Source organism: Desmodus rotundus, chromosome 2, assembly GCF_022682495.2.
Source record: "Desmodus rotundus isolate HL8 chromosome 2, HLdesRot8A.1, whole genome shotgun sequence".
NCBI classification, from domain to species: domain Eukaryota; kingdom Metazoa; phylum Chordata; class Mammalia; order Chiroptera; family Phyllostomidae; genus Desmodus; species Desmodus rotundus.
Genome location: NC_071388.1, coordinates 163,481,768 through 163,501,015, shown reverse-complemented (window position 1 = coordinate 163,501,015; position 19,248 = coordinate 163,481,768). Strand labels below are relative to the sequence as shown.

The 19,248-nt window shown below is 42.3% G+C and overlaps 2 protein-coding genes across 5 annotated transcripts in view; one reads left to right on the top strand and one right to left on the bottom strand.

Moving 5' to 3' along the window:
* NFE2L2 (NFE2 like bZIP transcription factor 2) overlaps window positions 1–19,248 on the top strand; it is a 59,259-nt gene that overhangs the window by 14,716 nt on the left and 25,295 nt on the right. The window contains exon 1 of one of the 4 annotated variants that reach the window (XM_024561470.4): window positions 12,307–12,446. The exons of 1 other annotated variant lie outside the window; for it this stretch is intronic. Coding sequence is in view for 1 of the 3 variants with exons in the window: in XM_024561466.4 (XP_024417234.2) it covers window positions 12,402–12,446 (45 nt within the window). In the remaining 2 variants the exon portion in view is untranslated. Of the gene's footprint in view, window positions 1–12,306; window positions 12,447–13,842; window positions 13,978–19,248 lie in introns of those variants that run through there. 2 more of the 4 variants (XM_024561466.4, XM_024561468.4) reach the window with 2 other exon arrangements.
* LOC139440702 (cell death-inducing p53-target protein 1-like) lies at window positions 12,251–13,746 on the bottom strand. Its single transcript, XM_071220673.1, has 2 exons — window positions 13,039–13,746; window positions 12,251–12,903 (listed from the first exon to the last, which is right to left on the bottom strand). The coding sequence occupies exons 1-2, from the start codon at window positions 13,091–13,093 to the stop codon at window positions 12,251–12,253; spliced, it is 708 nt and encodes a 235-aa protein (XP_071076774.1). The 5' UTR covers window positions 13,094–13,746.

Sequence of the window (19,248 nt, the reverse complement as noted above, 5' to 3'; positions counted from 1 at the left end):
TGGGAAAAGTATTTTCAACTCATATTACAAAGTATTAATATCCCATACAAAATACTACTAGAAATAAATGAGACAAAAAAAATTGACAATGCAATTTAAAAAATGTCAATGGAAATGCATAAATGATTAAAGCATTCTGATACCAATTCCAAGGTGTGGGCAGAGGAGTTTTTCTACAACAAATTCTCAGACACCAGTTGGGTGGCCTACAACCCAACTCGATGAGACATCCACCTGAGAAGGTGTTAGACCCCACAGGTTAAGGGTTCAGTCCTGTGAGACTGCCCACCCTCCACCTCCGATGCCATTCACGAGTCCAGGCTGTCACCTGTGCTTCTAATGAGGAGCCATATATCAGAAGTTCCAACAGCTTCCTCCTTGGGTTTGATTAATTTGCTAGAGTGGCTCACAGAACTCAGAAACATTTTCTTACTAGATTAACAGTTTATTATAAAAGGACATAACTCAGGGAAAACCAGATGGAAGAAATGCATGCATGGGGCAAGGTACGGTGAGAGGTCTCAGAGCGTCCATGGCTTCTCCAGGCGCATCACTCTCCCTGAGTCTCCACCAGTCCACTAACCAGAAGTCCTCTGAATCCTCTGCTTTGGGGTTTTAAGAAGGCCTCATTACATGGGCATAATTGATTAAATCATTGGCTGTTGCTGATTGAACTCAATGCTCAAATTCCTCTCCCCTCCCAGGAGGTTGGGAGTGGGACTGGAAGTTCCAACTTCTAATCACATGGTTGGCTCTTCTGACAACCAGCCCCCAATCCTTGGGTGCCTTCCAAAACTCACCTCATTAACATAACAAAAGACACTTTTACTGCTTTCCCCACTTAGGAAATTCCAAGGGGTTTGGGAACTCTGTGACAGAAATGCGCAAAGAACAAATATGTATTTCTTGTTGTCAACCTAAAAAGCCAAGAACACAGTTCAAGGCCAAGCATTTATTTGGGATCAAAGAATTGCAATTTGGGGTACATAGATTTAGGTGGAACCACAAAGAGTCTCAATTATAGGGTGAAGTATGGGGTTTTTTTGATAAAATGAAAAGGAATAATTGCATGAAAAGAAGAAAAAATTCCCATTCGTGCTGATACACCAAGCTGCTCTTAGCTACATATGATTGGTTACTGATTCTATCTTCAGATATAAAGTCCATGATCATTAGTCCTTGTATCTGGGTGTCTGCTTTCCTGCTGACTTTATAAACAATAGGAGACTAAAAAATTATGTATTAGACAAGGAATGCACTATTTTCTGAGTTCCTGAATTTATGTTGTGGCAATACCAAATTTGCCTGGAACAGAAAATTTCAAACTTTTTCATCTCATGGCACACATGTACTAATTGGTGTACATGTGGCACACCAAAAATATATATTTGTTGCTGATCTGACAAAAAATAGGTATAATTTTGATTCATTCACACCAGACAGCTATTGTTGTGTTGGCTGTTGTCATTTTTTAATTTGACAATCTAAAAGAAAAGAGGTCAGTGCCCCTGACTAAATAGTCATGTATTTCATGTTTCAAAAATTCTGTGCTGTGGCACACCGGTTGAAAACCACTGGCCTACCCCAAAGATAAGCAGCTGAAATAAATATCGACCCCCTTCTGCAGGCTCACAGTGAGCCAATGGGCTCACACAGCACACGCAATCCTGTGTAAGTCTGGGCATAAGTCAAAGTGGAATTGGAAAATAGTTCTGAATGAAGTCACAACATAAAAGTGAATGGCAGAGGTCATCAGCTCTAATGTGCTAAGTAGCACGTGGATTTGAAATTAAGACATTAAAATTTCAGCAAATGAAATGTTTTGCAGTCTGCAAATTCTTGGCAGTAGTACCACAGAATTCAGTCAGCAGGGGCTCCTAAGTTACAAACATAAAAAGTTACAAAGAACACTAAGAATTATTCCTTATTTTCCACTGCCATTATTTTAAATTAATAAAATTATTTTCTAACAGAAGTCTGACATTCTACTAGTGCAATAAAACAAACCTCACATTACAAAGACCCCCTGAAGATCATGTTCCCTTGACTCAATAATTCCTTGATTAGAAAATAATTGTTATAAATCTATTAACAAAACCATATATAAAATCATATTATACTGCCCCCTTATTTCAACATAAATACGAATGTCTCTAGCCAAACTAGCAGCTGATATTTTTAATATGTGCCCTAATACAATACAACGAAAGTGTTTATACAATGCAGTCTCTTTCCTGTCATCTTTTAAAAGCAGTGTTAATTTTGGAAAGAGTGTTAGAAATCAACAAGTCTACTGAAGCAATTATTCATTCATTTGACAAATATTTATTGAGTGTCTCCACATATTGTGTAAAATAAAAAGCAATGGGATAAAATGAATAACACAGTCCCCGGCCCTTAAGAAGCTTAAGTCTAAGCCAACCCATTCATTCATTCACTCATTCACTTTAAGACTCTCTAGGTCTGTCAAGTTCGGACTAGTACTAGTTTTCATTATGCCAACTATCAAGCATTTATGAAAAGAACGAAGTAGTTTATATTTATGGATTGGCAGTGGTCTATTTTTACTTCAGTGTTTTCCACATAGTAATTTTTTGGTTTTGAATTAATATTTGAAGCCATCTAACTGTTCTTCATCTTCACGAGTGACTTTCTATACATTATGTCAGCTTCACAAGAACCTCCATTTCACAGATGGGGAGATCGATGTCAGCGAGATTAATCACCTTTCCCAGAATCACACAGATCTACCTGTTTCTAGTGCTTACATTCTCTCTACAATAGTACCAGCAGGATTTGCCAAAATGTGGGCTAGAGAACTCGTCATTTGTATTAATACTATAAGAGTACATGATCGTCATTTGACTATTAAATCCTCTTCTGCTTCACAAAGAATTTCTTGAAGAAAAGCACCCTGTATCTGTAAGTGCAATGTATTTCGGAGTACCTTAGTGCTAGCTCATGAAGAACATGGAATGATACTAGATAGTTGTTAGTTTCTGTTATTAGAATACTCTGCATTAAAATGATCAGTGTATAAATGAAGTTACTGGATTTTTTCCCCATGATATTCCTTTACCTTTTAATCTTCAAACTTTTCAATAGCCTTATCTTTGTTCATTTGAGCTCTTTTGCTCTACAGTTTTTGAATATCCATATCAAGGCTACCATATCATAAAGATACTGTAATATTTTTATATTGTATTATTATGTTTTTTAAAGAGCTACCTGATTTTTTTTTCCTTTTAGACATGTTGGTGCAAATCTCCTCCTAACACACATACTCTTGTACTTAAGCGTTCCTAGACACTCACTGTATGGTGAATTATCAGCACACAGCTCACCCAGAGCAGGGTGTGGACTATTTCAATCACACAAGTGATCTGTATGTAATAAAGGAGATAATTTGGTTAAAGTCCCATGATAAAATCTGGCACTGATTGGCAATTAGCTTTGAAGACCATGGACCATGCAATCATATTATAAAATCCGAATCATGTTCCTTAGAGTGATAGTCTTCACATTTACCCACGAGCTACTAGCAATCAGATACAGGTTTCTAGGAGCCATTATAATTTCTTTGTAAGTATTTATATATTTGGATCAACAGTAGAGGGTTGGTAAGCAACGGTCAAAAATGAAAAGCAAGTATATTAAATTGAATTTTGACATGAAAATTATGGCACAGTTTATGTTGCTCCACTCCTCAAAGATTGTCATTCACTTAAATAAGGCCCATAGCAAAAATTAAAGTATAGATTATAGTCCCTATATTATTTAATTATTCACAAAGCATTGAATGGTATCTTGGGACCTAGCTTGCCACAGAGAATAGAGCAAAAGTTTTGGAATGAGTTAAGCTGATGATTTCATGTGAACTCTGCCTTGAAATCTTAGGCAATGTACTGAATCACGGAACTGTGTGACCTTGGCCAAGGTACTGGATCAGCTGAACTCAGCTTTATCACCTGTAAAGTGGTGGTTGCGATGATGAGTACATATATAACGTGTTTGGAAGTAAAGCCTCATACAGAGTGGGTGCTCAATAAACTCAGGTCTCACACAGGGCACTACACACAGCACACACAATCATTTTTTATTAAATTGAATTGATTATAAGCAGAATAAGTGTTGGTATTATATGACCTTTTTCCTGCAGTGGACAGTTGAAATCGAAAGGATGTATTTCTTGCTGCTGATAGTACACTATTTACTTCCTCAAGAGACTAGGTTAGGCAAACTTTAGCAGGAAATGTCTCCATAATGGAGAAGTCTATAGTGTACAATAAAAAATTTCTCTGTCTTATAAATCACTCTTATCACAAAATATCTATCTATTCAGTGTTTATAACCTTAAAAAAATAAAATGGCAGTGACCTTGTCAGGGTAGTTAATAGGTAATTTTATCCAGGTTGATTAAAATTGTTTATAGTAATAACTAGAGCTTCAAAGGAAGAGGAATCAAGGAGGAAAAAAACAGGTAATAGTTGTTGCTTCTCAATGCAGTTCAGGAAACATGAGTGGGCCCATTAAAGCATGATGTACAGAAGAAATTCTGAGGCATCAGTAGAAAGTAAAATCTTTGTTTCTTTTGTTCAGACCTCAAATATGCATTAAGGTGCATATTTATATTTTCTGGAATTTTTATGTCTTTTAGATCAATAGTTAATGATATTTTCTCACTGTACCCCCTCTTTGCTGTGCCTTGAAAAGATAGTCATGTTTAGTCGTCAGGGAAATGAAAATTAAATGCAAATTAAAACCACTGTGGTGTGTGTATGTGCATCTATATGTATATGTATATACATACATATATTTTTTAGAATGATATACCAAGTCATCTTGGCAAAGATGTGGAGGAACTGGAGCTCTGACAGATTGCTGGTGGCAGTGTAAATGGTATAACCGCTAGGAAAGATCTAGCTGATTCTTTTTTGTTTTTAAGATTTTATTTATTTATTTTTAGACAGAGGGGAAAGGTGGGAGAAAGAGGGAAACATCAATGTGTGGTTGCCTCTCACATGCCCCCTACTGGGGACCTGGCCCGCAACCCAGGCATGTGCCCTGACTGGGAATTGAACAGGTGACCCTTTGTTTCACAGGCCGGTGCTCAATCCACTGAACCACACATGAGCCAGGGCACGATTCTTATAAAGTTAAACATACTCCTATCATATGTCCCAGCTCTTCTGCTCCTATGCTGTTTCTTATCCAAAAGAAATGAAATGCATATCTATACAAGGCTTATACATGAATGTTCAGAAGCTTTATTTGTAACAGCTAAAAACTGGAAACAATACAATGTCTATCAATATGTGAATGGATAAAGAAGTTGTGGTATATCCACACAATGCATAATACTCATCAATAAAAAGGAATTAACTATTGATCCATCCAACAAATATATGAATCTCAATTATGCAGAGTGAAAGAAGCCAGATTTTAACAGAGTATATAACATGGGACTCCGTTTCTAATATCCTAGAACGTGCATATTAATTCATAGTTACAGAAAGTAGACCAGTGGTTGCCTGGGGATGGAATGGGGGATAGGGAGAAGCAGGATTAAAATGAGCACAAGCAAGCTTTTGGGAGTGATGGATGTGTTCATTACCTCGACTGCCTTGATGGCTTCACACATAGATATCAAAACTTATCAAGTTTTATTCTTTAAACATGTGCCATTTAAATCAATAGTTAGCAATATTTTCTTACTGTACCCCCTCTCCATTGTGCCATGAAAAGATAGTCATCTTTAGTCATTGTGGAAATGAAATTTAAAGGCAAATTACAACCATGTGCCATTATCAAGGTATGTCAATTATACCTCAATAAGGCTATTTGAAAAAAACGTTGTGTCAAGTTTTCATAAAATGAAGAGACAGCTCTGGCCCTCTGCCATTAGATTGGGCAGATCAAGAGAAGCAATGCCACCTTGCTTCCTTGGTGGTATTCACCACTCCTTGGATATGGGCTATTGTGATGAGTTATTACTGGACCATAAGGACCTCCAGAGTAGAATCCATCCTGGTCTTTCCACAGCATGGACCCCTCATCAACTGTTGTTTTTTAAATGAATAAATTGCCTGGATAATTTTCGGTAAAACATTTCTACCCAAATCCCCTAATTAATCCTTACCTTTTTTTTTTTTTTTTTTTTTTAATTTCCATGGGAGGTAGCAGATCTTCCTGCTTAAGAACTTCAAAGCCAGAGTGACCTGCTTAGCTACTTACTCATTGCCTGGCCGCACATAAAATTAGCTAGCCTCTCCAAGCTTCAGTTTCCTCATGTCTAAAGGGGTAATAATATACTTATGTCATTGGTTTTCTGAGAAGACTAAATGAAATAATCCATATAAAGTGCACGGTACATAAGTCAAAACTCAATTTTTAAAAGGCAGGTGAATTCATACATTTACCATCACAAACTTTTGACAGTTTATGAACCCCAGAGGCTGAAATACTTTATCTTCCATCAGGAGAAAGAAAATAGGATGAACAGGTGACTAAAACTTACAAGAAGAGACAGCTCTAAACCAGCATTAAAGTTACTTGTATCTTAGGCCTTTTAGAAGCATATAGCCAGAGGATTTTAGTTATTGGAAGAAGTGCAAGGGTTACAATAACTTATAGTCTTGTCAGTACATTTCATACCTCGTTCTTAAGACCTCTTCATTAACATAGAAAGATAAAAACCCTGCCACTAGGTGGAGAGGCTGTAGGTACAAACAGCCCATTTAGTTTCTCTCTGCTCCTTATTTTGAGGTTCTTAAATGTAGAATCTTGTTCTTATGTTTGTTTGCAAGTTTTCTGCCTAGTGAAAAATACTTTATCATTCTGTCCACGGGGAGTTAATTAAACAGAATGTGGAAAAATGTAATCGTTAGGGAGCTCTGCTCTGAGCCCTCTCAGTAACCATTGCACAGACAAGGGAGCCTACAGAGGCCTCGCCTGGAAAGGACTGAGCTCGAGTTTTAGAACCGGCCAGCTTCAGGTAATGATTTTCTTGAGCTTTGAGCAACTCAATTGTTTTGTAGCCTTCTGATTAATAATACTGGGCCTACTCACATTTCCATGATTTGTGGGAAATTTTTATAAAGTACATGAAATAGTTAGCATTAATAAATTGGATTATTAATCACCAAAAATAAGGTGCTGACATGTAAACAAAATTTATACCTGGCCCTTGAGTTCTGGCCCAGTAATAGATTTGCCTTCCAAAGTCCAAGCCAGTTTGTTGTATGGGAAGAACATCGTATCGGGAGTCAGGAAATACTGTTCTACTCCTGACTCTGCCAATATAGCTCTGTGATCCTTGGTAATCACTTCACTGCTCAGCTTCCTCAAGTGTTAGCGAGTCGGACCAGATCAGGGAGGGGAAACACCTGATATGTGCCACCAACTCCTGTCATTCTACGCCCACGGCAGCCACTGTTAATCACCGAAAATTTTCTACCAGATTAGGAAACTGCTTCTGAATTCCTCTCAGGAAAGTATCGTAGGCAGTCACCACCAATCAACTGGAGCTGGCAGTCGAAGGGAAACCTACCTGCCATCTTTGAGCAAGACCACCTCTATGGGTCATTTTAATTCTACTATTACTCAAAAGCCAAAGTGAGAGTCCGTGGTATGGCAAACGCCGGAAAACGAATACCTTGGCAAATCTTACTTCCCTTTTTCACATTCCAGCCTCTGAGAGTGTTAAAGACTGCCTGTGAGGCTCTGTTCTTCCATCAGCACATCTTGCTTTTTGTTTGTCCAAAATGAATAGAATTTAACTGATTTCCCCCCAATTCTAAAAATGCTTGCTGTAAAAATGTGAACAATGAAGTACAAAGAGGAAAGTGAAAATTATCTGATATTTGATGCCCCTTATTAATATTTGGTAACTGGCCTTGCAGACATAGCTCTAGGTGTAAGAGTTTTTCTGCACTCTGTTTATTTTCCCCCTACAGCGATGTTATGTATGGGCAACTCTGTACATCACTCCACAGCTGTTCTTCATCTCTACTCAATGTACTCATAAACTTCCACCTTGGCCTGGGGACTCCTATTCTGCTGAGTGAAACTTTGCAAATATAGGAGTAGATTGAAAGGGCAAAGGATTTTAGACCCTTACCAGAACCACACTTAAAGATGTGGTCAAATTCTCCAGGACCCACTCTAGTAGACAGAATGGAAACATGTGCAAAGCTGGTGAGTAAAATTCAATTTTAAAATGAAGTTGACCCTGGAACTTGTGCAAAAGCCAGTGTTCCTCCCATACACCCACACACCACACCCCCACATTTTTTGCTTATTATAAAAGCCATCTGTGTTTATTTAGGAAAATGCAGACAGGCAAAATGAGAAAAATAAAATCATCACTAATTGGAATTATGGTGTTTTGATAATATGTTTAGTCTTTTTTTCCTGTGTGTACATATTTATATAGGTGTCAACACATAATTCAAACCACTCTTTTAAGCTTCTGGATTCTTCTCTCTACGCACTGCACCACAGTTCCCACAGAGCACTGTTTGTATTACAAGCAGGAAACTACGAGTTAAAACTGGCTTTGGAGATTTACAGCTCTTTGTATCAGTAGTTTGCATAGTGAGGTGTGCACACCAAGGAACCAAGGTTATGGGTGTGTTTTGAAGTTAATACACCAATTATTTTGAACACTGCTATCCTGGAGTTCAGTTTATCCACGGGGCATGCTGCTCCTGAAGTTCAAATTCCCCCCCAGATATTCAGAAAGTATCTTACATAACTGGTATAAACGAAGTCATGTCAGGCGCAGAACCTCTGTGTGGATTTTTATACCTCCATCTACTCAATCGATGAAATGCCTGAATTCCTTAAGGGTATTTGGTAAGGAGATTGTCTCCTCATCATTCATCTCATGGTATGATACTGATGCATGCTGCGACAAGGGAATTTACTTTGTAGCAACCAGCATACATTATAGGGAAGATAATGTCCTTATTAACAGGGAGGTCAATTTGCTCCTGAGGGTTTGAGACTCTATTAAATTGCAAGGTACCATCCCTATATGTTTCCCAATGATGGTTAACAAACAAAAAGCAGCCTGGAGAAACCTTACCCTTGATATTCAATATATGCTGTTTTTGTTATCCATTGATAACCAATATGCTGTATTGGTTATCTACACCAAAACTTAGTGGCTAAAAACAATTTATTATGATCTCTCACAGTTCTTCATGCTGACTGGGCTCAGCCAGGCAGGCTGGTCTCGCTTGGAGTCTCCACACACGGTTGCCGTCAGACAGCATCTGGGGCTGGGGTCCTCTGGGGCATGACTAGGTCTGCTGGAAGGTCCACGATGGTTTCTTTACTCACACACCTGGTGACTTTGTTCACACAGCTTCTCTCTCCACGTGGCCTCTCGTCCCCCAGGGGTATTCACCACGGCCTCTCCTCCCATGAAGATTCCAGACTTCTTACATGATGGCTGACTTCTAAGAGTGTAAAATTAGAAGCAGTCACACCTTTTCAAGGTGGAGACCAGACATCGTGTCACTTTCAGCCTCCATTCATAAGTGGAAGCAAGGCATAGGGTCACCGTTGATTCAGTGTCAGGGAACCACATAACTATCAGGGAAGGGGGTGATTCATTGGGTGCCATCTTTGAAAACTAGCTACCTGACATGCTCCAACTGCCCAAACTGGCAAATTTAGAATTTCAACTATAATTCCAACAGAGTCTGGATATTTTCTGGCTCAAACACAGAGTACAATTAAGGGAAAGTGAAAAGAAGAGGAAAGAACCCTCAAGGTGATAAAGAATTTTGAAGCATGGGTACCTTCTTTGGCCTTCAAACTTGGCAGCTTAGCTCAGAGCGAAGAAGGTAAAATAAACAGGTCATTGCATTACCATCATCCAAACTCTGTGCTCAGAAGGCCTACTTCATGATGGTTATTTTTTTTATGAGAACTCTAGAGCAAATATTACAATTCTGACACATTTCGAGCACATATGCTGGGTTGTCTTTCCAAAGACAGCCAAGAATTCAGACATTAATGGACATGTAGAAGGGTTAGTAGTACGTGACACCAATGGGGGGCCTGGCAGTAAAAAGGACTCCCATGGACCAGGACAAGGGAGGTAGACCAGCATCACCTCCCCTGTTCCTCTGGAGCTTCTCAGCATGCAGCGGCCATGCCTGGACAGCACAGTGTGTAAGTTTAGAGTGCGAGGCCTAAGTTCCCACATGAAGACAGTCTCATTTCAGTGTCTGCAAAGACTGGAAATCTGCTTGCCATGAGTGGTCTGAGACCAGGGTTCCCCACCCCCACCTCTTTTTTTGTGCTGAACTACCATTCAACACCAAACAGCTTTTCCTTAGTGTTTATTTTTCTTAAACATGTTCAGACTGTTACGATATTGTTCTACTCCCCTTGAAAATACGTACTCTGCAGGTGCCTGAAATAATATACTCCCAGCAACTGCAGTTATTTCATTCAGTCTAAATGCAATGGAAATCTGTTGCTTAACAAGGAAATCCCAAACATTTTACAAACTCCTCGAGGACAGCAGGCATTTCATACAGGACTTTGGTATCTCTTCCCTCCTGGACTCATTGTCTGCCTTCTCGGATGTAGTAGTTGTAATAAGTAACTCGAATTGTTACCAATATACTCTCTGCCCTTTGAGACAGAAATGTTGTTTCATTATGTCTCTGCATGTTCCCTGTCAGGTCATTGTAAATAATTTCTCCTAAAGCTTCTTTTTCAGTCCGCAGATCATTTTTACAGGCTTTTCACATAACAGCTGAAAGGGTTTAATTCAAGTCGAAGAAACTTGCTTCAAATACAAGTGATTAACTTAGGCTTCATTTACCTCAAGGAATACTTGAACGTATAAATTTACAGATAAATCCTGGGAGTGTCAAATTATGCAACCAAGAGAAAGTGAGTTCTTTGGGCGTCGATCTGCTATAATCTGGTGTGTGTGTGTGTGCTGCGTGTGTGTGAGAAGAGATTTTTTTTTTTTGAATGAAATAATAGTAAAACCACTGCTGGCACTACTTCCCCTGGTTTTTCATAATTTCAAGAAGTTAGAAATGGAAAACCAGGCTTGTTAAAGAGTTAGACTGTTAATACATAAAAGAGAAAAAAATTCATCTATGCTTTTCTAAATGTTTTAGATTTCACAATATTCCTGTTTTCAAGAACTTGAAGTTTTCTGTGAGCAATGATTAATTTTAAGTAATTGTTTTTCATGTAAAGCGTAGTGTATATTCATTGTAAATTGAAAAGATACTTAAAAGTAAAGAAAGATAAAAATCACTTATGATCCTATAACTATTAATATTTGGTGAACAACTTTCGATATTTTTGCTAGGCACATGTTTTTACAGAACGGATCCGTGCTATATAAACTATTTTATAACTTGGCTTTTCTCATTTTTATTTTTAAAATGATACCGTGAGTACGTGAAAAGAAACTTGTAAAGATTATGGCAAGTCGTAGTACTGCACAGTGTTGCAGGACGCCATCTCTGGTATGGTGTGTGCGCTCTGGTAGGAAAAGAAAGGTCTTAGTGGGTCGTACTGACTACTCCGAGACCGAGAGACTTCTTCGTTTGCCCTTGGCGTCCCGAGCCTCGCCGAACTGAAAGCGCGTGGGAGCGGCGGAGGGCATTCGGGGTGACTGCGAGCACGAGCTCCCCGCGCGGTGCACACTTCCCCTGGGCAAGTCCCACCGGCTCCAACCCGTGCGGGGACCGAGGGCAAGAGGGCAGTTGGCGGTGCGCACGGCCGGGGCCGAGGCGTCACCCCCGCCCCGGGGCTGGCGCCACTCGCGGACGGTGGGTGCGATAAAGCCGGGCAAGGTTCTGCAACGCCAAACCGGGGAGGCGCAGCTCCGATACCGGCGCCTTTGCCGGGTCTCCGGCCGTGTTTGTTCCCAGTGTTTAAACTGTTTCAAAGCGCTGGAACCCGAGAGACCTTCGGCAAACTCCTAATCTCTCGGGCGGAGAGCGTTAGTTTTATTTGCGAGGAGGGCAAACGGAGCGCGCGGACCTGGTGGCTCGGGCGGCCCTCCTCCGGGCACCCCGCCCGTCCGCCGCCCCCCACTGGGACCGCAGCCCGAGGCCCTTTCCAGCCGCGGGACCGCGAGCCTCTTGCGTCAGGCCGCGCGGGGGTGGGGGATTTTCGGAGGCGCAGCCCGCGCCCCGGTCTGAGGACAGGCCGGGCTCTCGCCCCGCCCTCGGGGGGGCGGGAGGCGTGGCGGGGCTGCAGCTCAGCGGGCGGCTAGGGCCTTGTCGCCTAGGAGCGAGTGCCGGGGAGCCCGTACGAGTCGCCGCCGTCTGCGCCTCCCGGTCCGCGCCGAGCTCGGGCAGCCGGGACAGGACCGCCGTCGGGGAGCCTCAGAGCACCATCCCCAGCTCAGCATGATGGACTTGGAGCTGCCGCCGCCGGGACTGCCGTCCCAGCAGGTGCTGCCCCAGCCCTCGGCGTCCCATTGTAGTACCGAGACGGGGGCAGGGGCGCGAGGGAGCTGCGGTCCAGGAGGGACGGCAGCCGCTGGCATCTCACCGTCTGTGGCCGGAGCGCGTAGTGGAGCCGCTGCGTTTGCGCCGGGGCGGGGCGGGACGGGATGGAGGAGCAGGGACCCCAGGGGCCGTGAGGGCAGTGGGGGCGCGCCCGGGTGGTCCCACCGACAAGGTGCCCGCCGTCCCAGAGGGCGACTGGGTGGGGGTTTGGAGGATATACTCGCATGCGTGGGGCGAGTGGGGCGTCTCGTTGCGTCCCAGGTAGCCAGGTCGGAACGCCGAAGCCCCATCCGGCCCCCCGTGTTTGAGCGGCTCCCAAGGCTACGGGGCAGGAGGGGGTGGACGCTGGCGGTCTGAGCCGGCGCGGGCCGGCACTTCCGGGGCAGAGCGGTTCCGCCGCCTGGGAGCCGGCAAGAATGTGCCTAGTCACGGGGCCGCTCGTGGGGGAGCTGAGGTCTCCTCCGGGCTGGGACCAGGAACCCCGTCCCTGCCATCGCTGTCCCCCGCCCCACAATTGCACGAGTAGTTTACTCACCCCCTGGGCCAGATAAGATTCGTGTGCACCAAGCTTCAAAAGAAAGGCAGTACATCAGATCTTGGAGTAAGGAAAGGCTTAGAAGGCCCAGCTTGAGAAGATGGGAGAACTAATTCTCAAATCTATTCAGGCCTCTTTCACTGTCAAGGGAAGGGAGGAGGGGCGAAGTGGGGGGAGGGGGCGTAACCAGGTAGGCATCCAAAGGTTTCCAAGGAAGAGGGCAATATTTCTATATCCCTTTGTACCTGGTGGACCCCTGCTAATTAATCTGAGTCTAGTTCTGGAGTCATTACTTCGTGCATATTTCCCCACCTCTTCTGCTGATAAAGGGGTTCCTCAAGCAGAATTCCTCTAGTTAATTATGTTTGTAGCTGGCGCTGTTAGCCTGAAGGCCATCAGTAGAAAGTGGAAGCGTTTCACTGTTACAGGCTAAGTCCATTGATGGGATCGATCCTTCAGGCAGCTTGGCCAGAAAGCCCAGCCCGCGCAGGTGGGGGGGCAGAAGAGGTACCCAGGTACCCACATGCAGCCCCTAAACCGGGCCTCGCACAGTGGGAAAGTTCCGACTTGAAGACCCCTGATCGGCTCCGGACCCGCGGAGAAGAGCGGGTGGGGCGGGGTCTCTGCAGTTGAAGTCGGCCGCGCCGGGACCTTCTCCATCCTCCCGCGGTGCCTGCTGGTGGCGCACGCCCAGTGCGTGGCCTTGGCCTCTGCCTCGGTGACAGTGGCCGGTTGGCTGTCACAGCGGCCCTCGGTTGGCCCTTTCCTGCTTTGTAGCGTGCAAACCTTGCCGCGCTGGGGCCAAGGGACAAGTTGGAGCTGTTGATCTGTTGCGCAATTGTTATTTTTCCCCAGGGCGGCTTTGTCTTTGGATTTAGCGTTTCAGACTTGCAATTCCAAAATGTGTAAGGCAGGATATTCTGTTTTGTGCTGTCAAGGGTAAGAGTTGCGAGTGTAGATTAGAATTTCTGTTGCTTTTAGGCTGTTGCTAAATTTTTGGCTTTCATATATTATTTCTCCTTTGGGTGTTTTATATAGTTTTCCTTTTCTGTTTGAGAATTTGCCTCAATTTCTTAGCATGCTGCTTCTTTTGTAAGGGCCGAGGATGGGACACTTTTGTTTCATAATGCTTTGCTATAAAGTTCTGTAAATTGTTTAAAAAGTGAAAAGAAGTTTCTGTTCATACTTTGTAGGGACTTTTAAAGGAGTAGATATTTACATTTCTCCTTTTTTTTTTTTTTTGGTAACTGGGTACTTACGAAAAAATTGGTTCAAGGAAATGTGTAACTTAAGTACAGTATGTTTATGCTCTTAAAACCTACTGTTTTAGACTGATCCTGATGGTCTAAAGTGAGGTCATAACTTACCATGTATTGTGCTTTTTTTTCTTTAAAATTGTTTGGCTTGAACTTCCCCGCAGTAATGATCGGGAGTGTATTCCCTTGGTTCCCACTGGTATGAAAAAGTATGTTTTCAGATTTAGCTGCTGTTGAAGGGTAATCTGTATGACAAAAGGGTATATGATGCTAATGGACTTTAGTTTCCCTAAATTCGGGAATTTTGTGGCCTGGAACCCTTCAGTCTTTCATTTTTCTCTTTCTCTACTTTGTAATTTAACATTCTGTATACAGAAGTGCATGAAGCTTAACTACTGCTTTCCCATTTCAATGTGAATTTTCCAGTTATGTTTGATAAGGTAATTCCTTTTCCACTTAGTAATCAGTATCAATTAGCATATTTGAAAACTATGAAAAAAAGAAAGTGGAGTAGAATTTAGAATCAATTTCATGTCTGTAACGGATTCCTATGAAGTCATCCTTGTAGTCTAGGAAGATGTGAACAGAAAGTCAAAGTGGATTGTGACCTTTTGTCAAAGAAACTCCAGATACAATGTGGTGTTAGGATATGGCTTTTCATCCTCGGTGCAGAGTGGGTGTTGATGAACAGGTGGGTAAGGAGAGCCTTAGATTCTTTATCTCCAGTAGGTGGAAGGAACCATCTGTTACTGTTTTCAAGGGTGTCTGAGAGAGATAAAGTACTTTTGCATGTGAGGGGTGAAAATGATCTTGGACAAGACCGATAAGATTATTTTTAAAAGAAAAATATGACAGGCCTCTCATCTCCTAAATGAATGTTAACCAGAGAACAACTTGACGTTTTAGATGAGAAAAGTCTCTTGAAGGATTGTGGAAGCAGTATGTAGGAAAATAAATATACAACTCGTATCAGTCTTTCTGCATAAAGAATAACTTGGGCCACATGGAAATCTCTTTTCTGTTAACTTGGGTTTGTATAAACAATGTTGGGGGAACCAAAAACCCTGTCTGCCTTTAGGATTACCCGTAAAGGTTGGAAGCCAAATACATTATTTTTCTTACTATTTACTTTTTGTTCAGGATGAATTATATTTACAGAACGGCACAGGAAAAGGAACCCTCCCTAAACTATAAGAACTTTTTTCCCCGGGGAATGTCTTGTCTATTGGCTGAAGACAATTATTTAAAGGGGTTTTGCATAAATAATATTTCCTCTTTAATTTTTTGCTTGATCTGGGGTTAACTGTTCAGTGTAGACTTGGATGCAGGAAAATTTGGCCCTGAGATAATAATAGATGAGTTATTGGCCGCTTCCTTGCATGCCAGGCAGTGCGATAATTGCTTCACATGCATAATTTCACAGTAACCCCACGGGAAATACTATTATCACCAGTTTCCAGGTGAGAAAAGAGGCATAGAGAGGCCAAAGTTCTGCTTAAAAGTGATCCAGCTATTGAACAGCGCTGGTGGGATTCAACTCTAAGTAGTCCTACTCCCATAGTTCTTAATCCCCACTTTCAAACTGGACCAGGACTAGGTAAACTTTGAACAGGAAGAAAAGCTCACACTTCAAGAAAAACTGGGGAAAGAAGAGGCAGGAATTAAAGAGATTAACCTTTTCCACTTGTCAAGAAATTCTACTTGCTGCATATGTGAGGGGGGAATGTGAGGGGGGAGGTGGACCTTCTTCCACGGAGTGAGAGCAAATAAACCTGTCAGTGGATCCACACTGAGGGCAGGGGGTGGTGGTGGGGGGTACTTACAAGGAAGATGCAGAGGCCTAGAGGGTTAATTTAATAATAACAATAGTTTTTAAGATTTCTAGGATTTCAGCAGTATGTATTTATAGAGAAGGGGAAGGGAGAGAGGAAGAGAGGGAGAGAAACATCAGTGTGTGGTTGCCTCCCACAACCCACCCTACACCTCCCACTGGGGGCCTGGTGCACAATCCAGGCATGTGCCCTAGATGGGGAATCAAACTGGTGACCCTTTGGTTCACAGGCCAGCACTCAATCTGCTGAGCCACACCAGCCTGGGCAGTTTTTTTTTTTCTTAATGAAATCTCTTAGCTACTGGGGTCTGTTCGCTTTTGTTTGCCTTGTTAGTTAGAACATTCTCTTGTTCTTTTGGCTCTTTTCCTTTTGAAGTTGTGGTCCGAAGTAAGTTTGGTGGTAAAGATGTTTATCTATACGCACACACACACAGAGGATTAAACCAGGTTGAAGGAAAGTGAGTAGAATAAAGAGAATTTGAGTTGAAAACAACTAGTAAAATTAAACATTATCTCCTGTTTTGGCATTTATGAAACTGAAGCAGGAATGAGGGCTCAAGTCTGTCTAATTGAAGTTTACTTGGACTTTTAAGAATAGTACATTTCAAAATGAAATACTTTATTTCTGAGTCCTCGTTGTTAAACAGATTGTTTTGAGAATTATTATCTTACTTGTCTGAATCAAGGATCCTGCAGGATTTTTAGGGTCCAGTGGATGATCTGCCTAAAAGTTGGTCTGGGTAAGCCCAGGGTGTTTAAACACCTGGTCCAGCCACTTCTAAAAGTTTGCTGAAAATCTGTTGTACACCTGATACAGGAGGACAAGTTTACTGGAAGCCGTATTCAGCCTGCTTTCTTTGTCTATAGCTGTGTGTTTAAGTTTAGCATAAAACGGAGAATAGTGTTTCTTTGTGATAATATGATTTCTAGGAGTTACTAAAAGTTCATGACCACATGCTTTTAAATACGCTCCAACAAACTTATTCAAAGGGCTCTAAGCTATAGGCCAAAGCTTCTTCAGTTGATAATGATATGTTCCCAGGAAATGAGCGCAAAAATACATCCAAGCGTATACTTCCTGAATGGTATTAGAAAAATACAAATGGTGTTCTTACACCAACCCTTCCCCCCAACCCCCACCCCAAAATAAAACAAGACTGCGAAACAAATTCCCGCTCTTCTTCAAGTTGGCATTTTCTCTGTATCACCCTGCCACAATAAATACTTTATAACTGTTAGTATTAGGAAATTTAGGGACTCCGAGGATGGAAAGCACTGTTAACCATTCATTTTTATAGCATATGTCTTGTAATACTCATTTGTCACAAAGCCTCAAATATGAGAGTAGTTTCGTACGTGAGGGTGTGTACGTTTATTTGATCCAAATTCTGGTAGTAGTAAAGACAAATAAGTCCAGGGCATAGGAAGGATTTAGAGCACCAAGTCTGTCTTTCAAAAGCCCCACTGATAATTGACTCTTGAGTGTCGTCACAGTCCTCCAACAGCCTGTATCCTGAAAGATTGAATATGTGGATATTGGCAATGCTAAGTAGTCATTCCTCTCTCACAAGCTTGGAAATTGAGACTTGGGGGCCTGTAGTATCAGCAGCATACTACAGAGATCCAAACTCCATTTTTTTTTTTCAAATTAGATAAGAAAAGTCTCGGATTATTTTGACATTGAAGCTTCCTTCTGAATTTGAGTATTTATTTTCTGCATTAGGCAATTCTCTTTAGTGGTCTTTTAAAATCTTTTAATGCTTGTCTCATGTTTATCTTTTTTTTCTCTTGCTACAACTAAGTTGTAAGTTCTTTGAGAACTGACGTAGAATTTAGGTTTCTCTCTATTTTTTGACAGCTTTCGGAGATACCATTCAAGTACCCTACAGTCCACCCTTTACAGTGGGCAGTTCAGTGACTTAGTGCAGTCAGAGCTGTGCGGCCATCGCCACACTCGAGTTTAGAGCATGTCCATCCCCCTGGAAAGAGCCCCATGCTCACCGCAGTCATTCCACAGTTCCGTCTCAACTTGCTCAGTCCCTACTAACCACTCCTGTATTTTCTGTCTCTACGAAGGTGGCCATTCGGATAGTTCATGTAAATGGGATCATACCACGTGTGGTTTTGTGCGGCTGGCTTCTCTCCCTTAACACGGTGTGTCTGAGGTTTGGCCGTGCTGAGGCATGTGTCAGGACTCCATTCCTTTTTGTCGCTGAATGCTATTCCGTTGTGCAGACACAGAATTTTATTTATCCATTCATTAGCTGATGGGTATTTGGGTTGTTTCCACTTTATATATTTCTTTTCCTTTTCCCCTGCAGCCGTGGTTTGCCGTCCATCAGAGTCACCATCAGTATTCTAAAATACTGCTGCTGAAGCCCTAGTCCTCATTCAATCAAACACTGTGGGGTGGGACCCAGGCCACAGCATTGTTTTCGAGCTTCTGAAGGGATTCCAGTGTGCACTCAGATTTGAGAACCAGTGCCCTTGCACAGTGGTCCCCAACCTTTGTGGCACCAGGGACCAGTTTTGTGAAAGACAATTTTTCCACGGACTGTGGGGTTGGGAGGCAAAGCTCAGGCAGTAATGGGAGCAAAGCTTCACTCCCTGGCCTGCCGCTCACTACCTGTTGTGTGGCCGGGTTCCTAACAGACCTTGGATCTGGACCTGCCTCGGGGGTTGGGGACCTCTGCGCTAGAGAACCTAGCTCAGTACTTGGTAGCTGTTGGTAGGTATCTAGTGACTTAGAAAATCTGGTTAGGATGTCTCACTTAAATCCCGAAAGGAAGTGTTTTTATATTTGTTCAATGACCTTCACAGCCTTAAGATCAACACCTAAATCTGAGAACTGTTTTAAGTGCCTGGTCAATGTTTGACATTCAGTAAATACAGCTTGAGCTCTTTAATCCCTCCTGGAGATTTGGTTGATAATTTTTTTATTCAAAGATTTGCCCCAAGTGAGTCAGTAGGATTTTTTCATGTTTTGTCAGGAATGTGGCCTGTGATAACCTGCGGCCTCATTATTTGGGAATAGCATAGAAAAGGCAGTGAGGACAGGGGGGTGGGATAGGTGGTATAGACTCTGGAAGCCAGGGTGAACTCGGCCTTACCCTAGGAAGCTCT